The 12,363-nt window shown below is 41.5% G+C and overlaps 1 protein-coding gene across 1 annotated transcript in view; it reads left to right on the forward strand.

The window, feature by feature from the left end:
* Positions 1–12,363, forward strand: part of TTN (titin) — a 275,748-nt gene that overhangs the window by 78,602 nt on the left and 184,783 nt on the right. The window contains exons 57-81 of the mRNA XM_069577076.1: positions 15–293; positions 419–706; positions 829–1,107; positions 1,242–1,523; positions 1,623–1,901; positions 2,020–2,298; positions 2,406–2,684; positions 2,786–3,073; positions 3,319–3,597; positions 3,816–4,097; positions 5,139–5,417; positions 5,539–5,820; positions 6,565–6,843; positions 6,956–7,243; positions 7,395–7,673; positions 7,767–8,045; positions 8,145–8,423; positions 8,542–8,829; positions 8,952–9,239; positions 9,783–10,064; positions 10,324–10,602; positions 10,722–11,003; positions 11,155–11,433; positions 11,532–11,819; positions 12,010–12,288. Of these exons, the coding sequence (XP_069433177.1) occupies positions 15–293; positions 419–706; positions 829–1,107; positions 1,242–1,523; positions 1,623–1,901; positions 2,020–2,298; positions 2,406–2,684; positions 2,786–3,073; positions 3,319–3,597; positions 3,816–4,097; positions 5,139–5,417; positions 5,539–5,820; positions 6,565–6,843; positions 6,956–7,243; positions 7,395–7,673; positions 7,767–8,045; positions 8,145–8,423; positions 8,542–8,829; positions 8,952–9,239; positions 9,783–10,064; positions 10,324–10,602; positions 10,722–11,003; positions 11,155–11,433; positions 11,532–11,819; positions 12,010–12,288 (7,044 nt within the window). The remainder of the gene's footprint in view (positions 1–14; positions 294–418; positions 707–828; positions 1,108–1,241; positions 1,524–1,622; positions 1,902–2,019; positions 2,299–2,405; positions 2,685–2,785; positions 3,074–3,318; positions 3,598–3,815; positions 4,098–5,138; positions 5,418–5,538; positions 5,821–6,564; positions 6,844–6,955; positions 7,244–7,394; positions 7,674–7,766; positions 8,046–8,144; positions 8,424–8,541; positions 8,830–8,951; positions 9,240–9,782; positions 10,065–10,323; positions 10,603–10,721; positions 11,004–11,154; positions 11,434–11,531; positions 11,820–12,009; positions 12,289–12,363) is intronic.

The following is a 12,363-nucleotide window of genomic DNA, read 5'->3' on the forward strand; positions in this document are numbered from 1 at the left end:
TTTGTTTTCCATAGAACCTGCAACAATCATTGAGGAGGCTGTGTCTATAGATGTCACCCAAGGAGACCCTGCCACTTTGCAGGTTAAATTTTCAGGGACTAAGGAGATTACAGCCAAATGGTTTAAAGAGGGCCAAGAACTGACCCTGGGCCAAAAATATAAAATCAGCATCACTGACACTGTCTCTATACTGAAGATTATTTCTACCGAAAAGAGAGATAGTGGTGAATATACTTTTGAAGTCCAAAATGACGTCGGGAGGAGCAGCTGCAAGGCTAGCATTAACGTCTTAGGTTGGTACAGCTCTTTTATGGCGAGGAACTGGGCATTTCTATGCTCTTTCATCTCTTTCAATTTTAGAAAAAAATTATAAATCAGTAGATTGACTTTTTTTTTTAATTTATTTTTCATTGCATAGATCTCATCATACCTCCGTCATTCACCAAAAAGCTGAAGAAAATGGACAGCATTAAAGGGTCTTCCATTGACTTAGAATGTATAGTGGCCGGGTCGCATCCAATAAGCATCCAGTGGTTCAAAGATGACCAAGAAATAACAGCTAGTGAAAAATACAAGTTCTCTTTTCATGACAACACTGCCTTCTTGGAAATCAGTCAGCTGGAAGGTTCAGACAGCGGCACCTACACTTGTTCTGCCACCAACAAGGCAGGGCACAACCAGTGCAGCGGCCATCTGACAGTCAAAGGTTGGCAAATTTGGTCTCTGCCTCTCGAGAACTCACTGCTCTCTCATTTCTTAATTCTTTCCTTGACTGATCAGTTCTAAAATAAACCTTCCTTTCCCCTTTCGCTTCTTCTTTCACCCCAGAACCCCCTTACTTCCTGGAAAAGCCACAGTCTCAAGATGTCAATCCCAATACAAGGGTTCAGTTAAAGGCACTTGTGGGTGGTACCGCACCCATGACTATAAAGTGGTTTAAAGATAACAAAGAGTTGCACTCGGGAGCGGCTCGCTCAGTCTGGAAGGATGACACCTCCACCATCCTGGAGCTCTTTTCAGCCAAAGCTGCTGATTCGGGGACCTACATTTGCCAACTGAGCAATGATGTTGGCACAGCAACCACTAAAGCCTCTCTCTTTGTGAAAGGTCTGGTCTCTGTATCTTCTCACTGTCTTGCTTGCCTAGATTTTCTTCAGGGGAGCGGGCTTGAGAAAACAGTTTTGCTCGTTGCTCTTTAGTATAAAAAATGTTCACCATCACATGTTTTTCCCCATCTTTAGAACCTCCTCAATTCATTAAAAAGCCCAGCCCAGTGCTAGTGCTGAGGAATGGACAATCCACGACATTTGAATGCCAGATAACAGGCACGCCTGAAATCAGAGTTTCTTGGTATCTGGATGGGAACGAAATAACAGCCGTTGAGAAGCATGGCATTTCCTTCATTGATGGTTTAGCCACTTTCCAGATATCCGGGGCCAGGGTGGAAAATAGTGGGACTTACGTCTGTGAAGCTCAAAACGATGCAGGGACTGCAAGCTGCAGCGTTGAGTTAAAAGTGAAAGGTGTGTTACTGCTTCCCCTTTCCACTCTGGCTATGCTCCTGGCTGGTCCTTGGGTCTTCCTGGAGTAAGCGGTTCTCTGTCTCCTTTTTGAATCTTTAGAACCTCCCACCTTTATCAGAGAGCTGAAACCTGTGGAGGTAGTCAAAGACAGTGATGTGGAGCTGGAGTGTGAAGTTATGGGAACATCTCCATTCCAAGTCACTTGGCTGAGGAATAACAGGGAAATTCGGAGCAGCAAAAAATATACCTTGACTGACAGAGTGTCAGTGTTTAATCTCAACATAAACAGATGTGACCCTTCAGACACTGGTGATTACCAGTGCATCGTATCCAATGAAGGCGGCAGCTGCTCTTGCAGCGCTCGAGTATCTCTGAAAGGTCAGTTGGATGCAAGGGAGCTGGCTGCCCAATACAAATTCTGTAAAGTTTTCATCTTGTGATGATGGGTAGGAGTTAGGTAAACCTCCTCTTCTCATACTGTCTGCTTTAATCACAGAGCCACCCTCGTTCATAAAGAAGATAGAAAACATCACTACTGTTTTGAAAAGTTCTGCCACCTTTCAGAGCACTGTGGCAGGCTCTCCTCCCATTTATGTCACCTGGCTCAAGGATGATCAGATTCTGGATGAAGATGATAATGTTCACATCTCCTTTGTGAACAACGTGGCCACACTTCAAATCAGATCTGTGGATAATGGACACAGTGGGAGGTACACGTGTCAAGCCAAGAATGAGTCAGGAGTTGAGAGGTGCTATGCTTTCCTTTTAGTACAAGGTGTGTAAGCCCCTCTCAGAGTTCTTCTCTGGAGACAATTTCACAACAATACCTTTCTTCCATGGAATTATGAGTGCGACTCACCCATGTTTTCATTCTTACTACAGAACCTGCTCAGATCATAGAGAAAGCTAAATCTGTCGATGTCACTGAGAAAGACCCAGTGACCTTGGAGTGTGTTGTGGCCGGAACGCCAGAACTCAAAGTCAAGTGGCTTAAAGATGGGAAACAGATTGTGCCTAGTAGATATTTTTCGATGAGTTTTGAAAACAACGTGGCCAGTTTTAGGATTCAGTCAGTAATGAAGCAAGACAGCGGCGAGTATACTTTCAAGGTGGAAAATGACTTTGGAAGCAGTAGCTGTGATGCCTACCTGAGAGTACTAGGTTTGTACTCTTGGCCCCCATCAGTCTCCTTTATGTATATATGTCCTTGATAAACAAGTGGCAACAATTAATGGATGTGTTTTATTGTTTGCATTGGACAGATCAAAATATTCCTCCATCATTCACCAAAAAGTTGACCAAAATGGATAAAGTTCTAGGCTCTTCCATTCACATGGAGTGCAAAGTTTCTGGCTCACTTCCTATTAGTGCTCAGTGGTTTAAGGATGGAAAAGAAATATCTACAAGTGCAAAATACAGACTCATCTGTCATGAGAACACTGTGTCACTGGATGTTAACAATCTGGAATTAGAAGACACTGCAAATTACACATGCCGAGTATCCAACGTAGCAGGGGATGCGGCATGCAGCGGCATCTTGACTGTAAAAGGTTAGGATTTCTTAACCTCTTCCTGGCTCTTCTCTCTGGTTGCTTTTAAATTTAACACTCTTTCCTGGTGTCCTTTAAAACTAAAAATCACCATAATTCTGTTTCTTTAGATACATCTGTATTGAGTTCAAGAAATATTCAGTCATTACCTCTTTTCAGTAATGTTTTCTTACATGTCCTTAAAACTGTTGAAATAACCCAACTACAAGGCATTTAATCATATGCATTTCTCTTAAAACCTGTAGAACCTCCAAGCTTCTTAGTGAAACCTGAGCGACAACAAGCCATACCTGACTCTACGGTGGAATTTAAAGCTGTGCTAAAAGGAACGCCACCATTTAAAATCAAGTGGTTTAAGGATGATGTGGAACTTGCCTCTGGACCTAAATGTTTCATTGGCTTGGAAGGGTCAACCAGCTTCTTAAATCTCTACTCAGTGGATGCTTCCAAGACTGGACAATATACTTGCCAAGTTACCAATGATGTTGGTAGCGACTCTTGCACCACAGTGTTGCTTGTGACAGGTGTGCAAGTTTGATTGTCTTATGTTTCTGTCTGACCTGTGGCTCTGGTCCTTTCTCTAATGTTTTACAACTCATCTACCCAGTCAAGAAAATACCCTCCTATTTGCCAGGCATTGTTCATGTTTCATGTTTTTCTCTTTCTTGTACCACATAATTGAACATGTGTTATTTATATCTGTTATGTTCCCTCATAATCGCCTCTTTTCTTCGCTCTCTAGAACCACCAAAGTTTGTAAAGAAACTGGAAGCAACCAAAATAGTGAAAGCAGGTGACTCAGCACGACTTGAATGCAAGATAACTGGGTCCCCAGACATCAGAGTTGTGTGGTACAGAAATGAACATGAACTCCCAGCCAGCGATAAATACAGAATGGCTTTCATCGACTCAGTGGCCGTCTTACAGATGAATAATCTTGGTACTGAGGACACTGGGGACTTCATTTGTGAGGCTCAGAATCCTGCTGGCAGCACAAGCTGTAGTACCAAGGTTATTGTAAAAGGTAGAAACCTCTTCTCTTCCTCATTACCCGAAGCCCACCTTCTTCTCCTCTGGCTTTCAGAGCTCTTCATGGTTTTACTGTCATTTTTAGCTTCCATTTGAGATCACAGGACATTTTTCCAAATAGTATCATTTCTGTTTTTATGTGTTTTTCTTAAGATTTGCTTACATATAGGTAATCATTCTGAGATATCTTTCTTGTTATGCCAATGCCATAATTGTAATCACCTCAACATATTAGCCAAGCAGTTCAAAGTTGATGTTTCAAACACTCACGAAAGGAAGGCATTTTAAAATTAACTTTTGCCTTCAGTCAACTTATAAATATATCATCATCCTCAGCATGATCTTTATCTTTTATTTAAAACAAAAACTACTTACTACATATATCCCAAGGTTCAAGCAATAGAGGTTTTAACCTTACATTTACAACAGGATAATTATATATATTTTTTCTCTCTCCAAAACTAGTTTCTAGTTTTTAAAATAAGATCACTATACCTTGTTACAAATAGTACTAGTATTTTCCAGAATTTTTGTCACAGAACCTAAGTTTGTCATATTGTGAAGCAATTATTGCAAAAACCATTTGTTGATGTGGAAGGCTTCGAGCACAGATGTTGTGATAACTTCCAAGTATCCCAACAGTAAAGCACATACAAAAAAATTTCATCCCTGAAGTCAGGACCCCATACCTCATGCAGATCATATTAATCCTTACACTTGGGTTTAGAGGTGTGTTTGGTTTTTGTTTTGTTTTACAATTTCACATCAATCTTTACTAAATTAGTAAAGTGGTGTAGATAGAATGTTGAGCTGCTCAGTAAGGTTGTCTGGGGTCTAGTCTGGGTCCTCAGCCAGTAAAGCCAAGTGATTCTGTAAAGGCCCTATTGCTTCTCTGAAGCTATTATTCTTCAAAACTAAAGTGATAGTGCCAAACCTGTGTTAGTATTTTGACTATTTCTTCCAATTTTTAAACAGAAATAAAAACATTATATGGAGTTAAGTAGCCTAGTTCATGAGGAATTCTTGTTTTTTACAGAACCACCTGTTTTTAGCAGCTTCCCTCCTGTGGTAGAAACCCTTAAAAATGCTGAAGTTAGTATTGAGTGTGAACTTTCGGGAACACCACCATTCGAGGTGGTTTGGTACAAAGATAAGCGACAACTCCGAAGTAGCAAGAAATACAAGATTGCATCCAAAAATTTCCATGCAAGTATTCACATTCTCAATGTTGATACTTCAGACATTGGTGAATACCACTGCAAAGCACAGAACGAAGTGGGAAGTGATACTTGCATTTGTATTGTAAAGCTAAAAGGTAAGCCTTATTTCCTGCACATGGCAGAAATGGCAGGAACGTGCAAAATGGTTATTTGTCTTCTCTTTTTCATTATCTGGACAATCTTTCCAACAATCTCCATCCATCTTTCCCTGTTCAGAACCACCAAGATTTGTCTCCAAGCTGAACAGCCTCACTGTTGTAGCTGGTGAGCCTGCTGAGTTACAAGCATCCATAGAAGGCACCCAGCCTATTTCTGTCCAGTGGCTTAAAGAGAAGGAAGAAGTGGTTAGAGAAAGTGAAAACATCAGAATTACATTTGTGGAAAATGTTGCCACTCTGCAGTTTTCAAAAGCAGAACCAGCTAATGCTGGGAAGTACATCTGCCAAATCAAGAATGACGGTGGAATGAGGGAGAACATGGCCACATTGACTGTTTTAGGTTGGTACAATATGGTGCAGTAGTTCTCTGATATAAGGAGGTACCAAACACTGAGATGACTTAAAAAGAGATAGTGGTAGAATTTCCCTTTTTTAATTTCAGAACTATATCGATCCTCACCTATTTCAGAGGTTTATGGAAAAGGACCTTTCAAGCACTCTTTTCTGTGTCTGTGATCCTAACAAAAATTAACCATTTTTATTGTTTTCTTGATGAATTAGCAGAGAAAATCATGACTGTCTTTTGTTTAACCATGAAAAAAATGAGAGTCCAACGTATGCTACAAGGAGATTTTTTTTTCTCAAGTATTAGTGTTTAAGCTGACAAAAACTCCAAAGATCAAAGTTTGATAAGAATGACTCACACTTTCATCTTTGGGCATATTCGTTTTTAATTTTGCAGTTGTTTGAATAACAACTTTCAAAAAGCTGTCTTTAGCACCTTAAAGTAGAGCGGCAATACTGAGCAATTCATAGGAACATGTGGGCTTTGTTCTAGAGAGGGTCAAGTACAAATCAATATATGACATTGAATTATTTCAGAAGTTGAATAATGCGAAAACATATTTCTTAATAATTCCATAATTTCATGACAGCATGTAATTATGGATTCTCATTTTAAGGTCTAGAGAAAGAGGGCCTGAAGATATCCATATCATTGAAAGAAACAGTGTTAATGAATTTGATAGTAGAGACAAGGTGAAGCTAACAGGCTTTAACAGATGGCTATCACATTTTATTTCAGAACCTGCGGTCATTGTCGAGAAAGCAGGTTCGATGACGGTCACTGTAGGAGAAACGTGCACTCTGGAGTGTAAGGTGGCTGGCACTCCCGAACTCTCAGTTGAATGGTACAAGGATGGAAAGCTGTTGACCAGCAGCCAAAAACACAAATTTAGCTTCTACAACAAAATCTCTTCCTTAAAGATTCTCGCTGTTGAAAAACAGGATGCAGGCACATACACTTTCCAGGTTCAAAATAATGTTGGAAAAAGCAGCTGCACAGCCGTGGTCGATGTTTCAGGTTAGTTGCGACGTGTTCTCCCCATTGCTCAGCAAAGTCCTTTCACAAGCTTTCTTCCCTTGAGTCTCTTCTACTCTTTCAAACCTCAAGTCTCTTACCTCTCTTCACGCAGACCGAATGGTTCCTCCCTCTTTCACACGAAGACTGAGAGATACCATTGGAGTGCTGGGTACATCTTGCATCTTAGAGTGCAAAGTAGCCGGATCATCACCAATCTCTGTTGCCTGGTTTCATGAGAAAACCAAGATTGTCAGTGGAGCGAAGTACCAAACTACCTTTTCAGATAACGTCTGCGCGTTGCAGCTCAATTCTCTGGACTCATCAGATATGGGCAGTTACACATGTGTGGCTGCTAATGTCGCAGGGTCTGATGAGTGCCGTGCAGTGTTGGCTGTACAAGGTCAGTGTCAGACACTCACATCCTTTCTTGCAAGTGCTTCTTTGGGTGGCCATCCCTGCTGACGCATTCAAAAGGCATCTTCTTTTTGATAAAAATTGCGACTAAATCTGAAACTTACAGGATCTTTTCATTGTCCTCCTTGCTTGTATAGAACCACCCTCTTTCGTGAAGGAACCTGAACCTTTGGAAGTACTACCAGGCAAAAACATCACCTTCACAAGTGTTATTAGAGGAACCCCTCCATTTAAGGTCGGCTGGTTCAGAGGCGCCAGGGAACTGGTGAAAGGAGACAGGTGCAACATCTATTTTGAAGACACTGTGGCGGAACTGGAATTATTTAATGTCGACATCTCTCAGAGTGGGGAATACACCTGCGTGGTTTCTAACAACGCTGGCCAAACGTTCTGCACTACCCGTCTCTTTGTGAAAGGTTTGCTCCCATGCATTGTGCTTCCTGCTTTTTAAGTGGCATCTTCGTTCGTGTTTTCACTGTGTTTAACGGCTATGCTTTGTCACTCCCCAGAACCAGCTGTGTTTGTGAAGAAACTGAGCGATCACTTTGTAGAACCAGGGAAATCCATCATTTTGGAAAGCACCTACATGGGAACACTCCCCATTTCCGTTACGTGGAAAAAGGATGGTTTCACCATAACACCCTCTGAAAAATGCAGCATAGTCACAACAGAGAAGACCTGCATCCTGGAAATTCTGAACAGCACGAAACGAGATGCAGGACAGTATTCCTGCGAGATTGAAAACGAGGCGGGAAGGGACGTTTGTGAAGCTCTGGTGTCTACATTAGGTGTGTTATTCTCAGATGATTGACATTTGTCTAATGTGAGGCATGGTTTGTGTGGTTTTCTCTAATCCCAGTTGCTGATCGTGAACCTTTCCTCTTTAGAACCACCTTATTTTGTTACGGAACTGGAGCCTCTGGAGGCATCAGTGGGAGATTCAGTTTCTTTACAATGCCAAGTTGCTGGGACCCCAGAAATTACAGTGTCTTGGTACAAAGGCGATACCAAGTTACGGCCGACTCCTGAATACAGGACTTACTTTACAAACAATGTGGCCACACTTGTTTTTAATAAAGTGAACATCAATGACAGTGGAGAGTACACATGTAAAGCAGAAAACAGTATTGGAACTGCCTCTTCTAAGACTGTCTTCAGAATCCAAGGTGATGATTTTATTTTACAAATTAAGGAATTTATTCTTCCTTATCTTCACAACTTGACTTTATGGGGAAACTTTTGTTTCACGTACTAATGCCTCAAGTATTACTTGTCTTCCTGCAGAGCGCCAGCTCCCACCTTCCTTTGCAAGACAATTAAAGGACATTGAACAAACTGTTGGGTTACCAGTTACCCTCACTTGTCGACTGAATGGCTCCGCACCCATCCAAGTGAGCTGGTACAGAGATGGGGTACTTTTACGAGATGATGAAAATCTACAGACATCGTTTGTAGATAATGTGGCAACTTTAAAAATTTTGCAAACAGACTTGAGTCACTCTGGCCAGTACTCTTGTTCAGCTTCTAATCCACTTGGAACAGCGTCTTCCAGTGCTAGACTGACAGCAAGAGGTTTGTTCCCATGTTACTCTTTTTCTCTTTGCAAACCATGACTTCCTATTCATTGTCAAAGAAGAAATAGCCAATAAAGAACAACAACAAAAAGTATGTTGATTTTTCTTCTCATCTTCCAGAACCTAAGAAATCTCCCTTCTTTGACATCAAGCCTGTATCTATAGATGTTATTGCTGGGGAAAGTGCTGACTTTGAATGTCACGTTACTGGTGCTCAACCAATGCGAATTACTTGGTCAAAAGATAATAAAGAGATCCGTCCTGGAGGAAACTACACAATTACATGTGTGGGAAACACTCCCCATTTGAGAATTCTTAAAGTAGGCAAAGGAGACTCTGGTCAATATACTTGCCAAGCAACCAATGATGTTGGCAAAGACATGTGCTCAGCTCAACTCAGTGTAAAAGGTATCTCTACATGGCACTGACCGATACTTGTTCTCTCCCATGTTGCATAATTTTCTTCAGAAAAGTTTCTTTATTTTTTAAATGTTTGGGATGAACTAACTAGATCATATTAGAATTTGTATATCAGTGTTGGAGGCAACATTAATCAAAGTTCTATTTTCCTTTTTATTTTGTTTTTTAAATTAGTGTATCTCTAAGTATAATCTTATCAGAGTGTTGTTTATGTGAAATTTGTTAAATGTCATTTCCTCTCTTTTTTTCACTCTTTTCCTGTCATATGGCATTCTGAATTATCGTTTTGATCAAATACTTCTATAATACTTAACTTACATGTTTTAGTTTCTATATCCAGACTACGAGATAAACTTGTCAAGTAAATTCTCTATTAAAAAATAGTAAAAGCTTATTTAAAAGAAAAACATATATAGTTGATCATGAAATTCTCAGAAAGTACATATATTCTTAATAATAAACAAGATTAAATTAGGTATTTATAAAATCTTAAGCTACAAACATAAAATGTTTCTTCCTTTGACTTACTAGAACCTCCAAAGTTTGTTAAGAAATTAGAAGCTTCAAAAGTTGCAAAGCAGGGAGAATCCATCCACCTGGAATGCAAAATAAGTGGTTCTCCAGAAATCAAAGTTTCATGGTTCCGAAATGACAGTGAACTTCATGAGAGCTGGAAGTACAACATGTCCTTTGTGGACTCGGTGGCAGTGCTCACCATCAATGAAGCCAGCGCGGAGGACAGTGGGGACTACATCTGTGAAGCCCATAACGGTGTTGGGGACGCCAGCTGCAGCACAGCCCTGACCGTCAAAGGTTAGATACACTAAGTCCCTTGCTCTCTTCCTTCTCCTCTGATCTGGATTCTTTCTCAGCAGTGTTCTGAGCTCCAAAACAAAAAGGCCAGTGAAGGGGATTTGCTTGCAATTCTTAAACTAGCTTTTATGACTTGTCCTTTCTTATGTTCGTGTACTGTCATACGGTCACACCAGGCACTGAATGATTCAGACGCTAACATATTTTTCCCTTGTCTTAGGCAACGGCTCTCATTGTTTATCTTCTTTTCTTCTGGTAGCACCTCCTGTTTTCACCCAGAAGCCTTCTCCAATAGGAGCCCTTAAAGGTTCTGATGTTGTCTTCCAATGTGAAATTTCGGGAACTCCCCCATTTGAAGTGGTGTGGGTTAAAGATCGAAAGCAAGTTCGAAGCAGCAAGAAGTTTAAAATCACCTCAAAAAATTTTGATGCAAGTCTTCATATCCTTAACCTGGAAGCCGCCGATGTAGGAGACTATCACTGCAAAGCTACTAACGAGGTGGGAAGTGACGCATGTGTTTGCACTGTCAAGTTCAAAGGTTTGTATCCATGGGCCCAAAAACATATGCCTCTTGCTTTCATCCTTTCTTGCTTGACCAGTAATGTATTTGGCTGTGATTCTCATCTTTCTTCTCTAACCTCAAATTTCTTTCATTAGAACCCCCACGATTTGTGAAAAAGCTCAGTGACACCTCAACCCTTGTTGGGCATGCTGTTGAGCTGCAGGCTGTAGTAGAAGGCTTCCAGCCCATTTCTGTCATCTGGTTGAAAGATAAAGGTGAAGTCATCAGAGAGAGTGAAAACACTAGGATTTCATTTGTTGATAATGTTGCAACCCTCCAACTTGGGAGCCCAGAGGCATCTAACTCTGGAAAATATGTGTGTCAAATCAAAAATGATGCCGGAATGAGAGAGTGCTCAGCAATCTTGACTGTCCTAGGTTAGTAACAGAGTGCAGACTGAGGGGAAAATGTCCATTTGATTGACCTATGACATCGCCTGCAAATATTATTCTTACCCAGTAATATACTGAGTATACTCTTGGTTTGAAAGATGACTTTGTGTTCAATGCAAAATACTTCTTCTTTTAGAACCAGCCAGAATCATTGAGAAACCAGAACCCATGACTGTCACTACTGGAAATCCTTTCGCATTAGAATGTGTAGTGACTGGAACACCAGAACTTTCCACCAAGTGGTTCAAAGATGGGAGAGAAATAGCTGCAGACAGCAAACATCACATCACATTCATCAACAAAGTGGCTTCCCTTAAAATCCCTTGTGCAGAAATGAGTGACAAGGGGTTATACAGCTTTGAAGTGAAGAACAGTGTTGGTAAAAGTAACTGCACTGTTTCTGTCCACGTTTCTGGTGAGTAGTATGAGGTTTTCGTGAATATATCATTTTCCCTGGGGCAAAAAAATAAAGCTTCTCTTTCAATGGAAAACTCCGCTCCTCCATCCACATAGATCGGGTTGTGGCTCCTTCCTTCATCCGCAAGCTGAAGGACATCAACGCCATCATCGGAGCTTCAGTGGTTTTGGAGTGCAGAGTCTCCGGCTCCGCCCCCATCTCCGTGGGCTGGTTTCAGGATGGCAATGAGATCGTCAGTGGGCCTAAATGCCAGTCCAGCTTTTCGGAAAACGTTTGCACTTTGAATCTGAGCTTCTTGGAGCCCTCTGACACAGGCACATACACGTGTGTGGCCGCCAACGTGGCTGGGTCAGATGAATGCTCGGCGGTCCTGACTATCCAAGGTCAGTGTTCAGGGTCCAGACCGCTGCTTCTCCAGCACCCCCACCACGTGGCTTAGTGCCTGCCTTGTGGGGGATTTCTGTATTTTGTCTTTGTGCGTAGTCTTAGTTCCTTTTTCTTCAGGTAGCGAAAAGCACTGCTTACTTGGATTCCTTTTTTCTCTCGATCTTTCCCCTCCTCTGGGGTCTCTAGAACCACCTTCTTTTGAACAAACCCCTGACTCTGTGGAAGTGCTCCCTGGAACGAGCCTCACATTCACCAGTGTCATCAGAGGCACCCCGCCTTTCAAGGTCAAATGGTTTAAAGGCAGCAGGGAGCTGGTGTCCGGGGAGTCGTGCAGCATCTCTCTGGAAGACTTTGTCACGGAACTGGAGTTATTTGAGGTGGAGCCCTTGCAAAGCGGGGATTACTCCTGCCTCGTGACTAACGATGCTGGCAGTGCTTCCTGTACCGCGCATCTTTTTGTGAAAGGTTTGCTCTTTCCTCCTAAAGCACGCATCTTTAACATTTTTTCTGATTCTTTACTTGAAGATGTCAACACTGCCT

The sequence above is a fragment of the Ovis canadensis genome, chromosome 2 (genome assembly GCF_042477335.2).
Source record: "Ovis canadensis isolate MfBH-ARS-UI-01 breed Bighorn chromosome 2, ARS-UI_OviCan_v2, whole genome shotgun sequence".
NCBI classification, from domain to species: domain Eukaryota; kingdom Metazoa; phylum Chordata; class Mammalia; order Artiodactyla; family Bovidae; genus Ovis; species Ovis canadensis.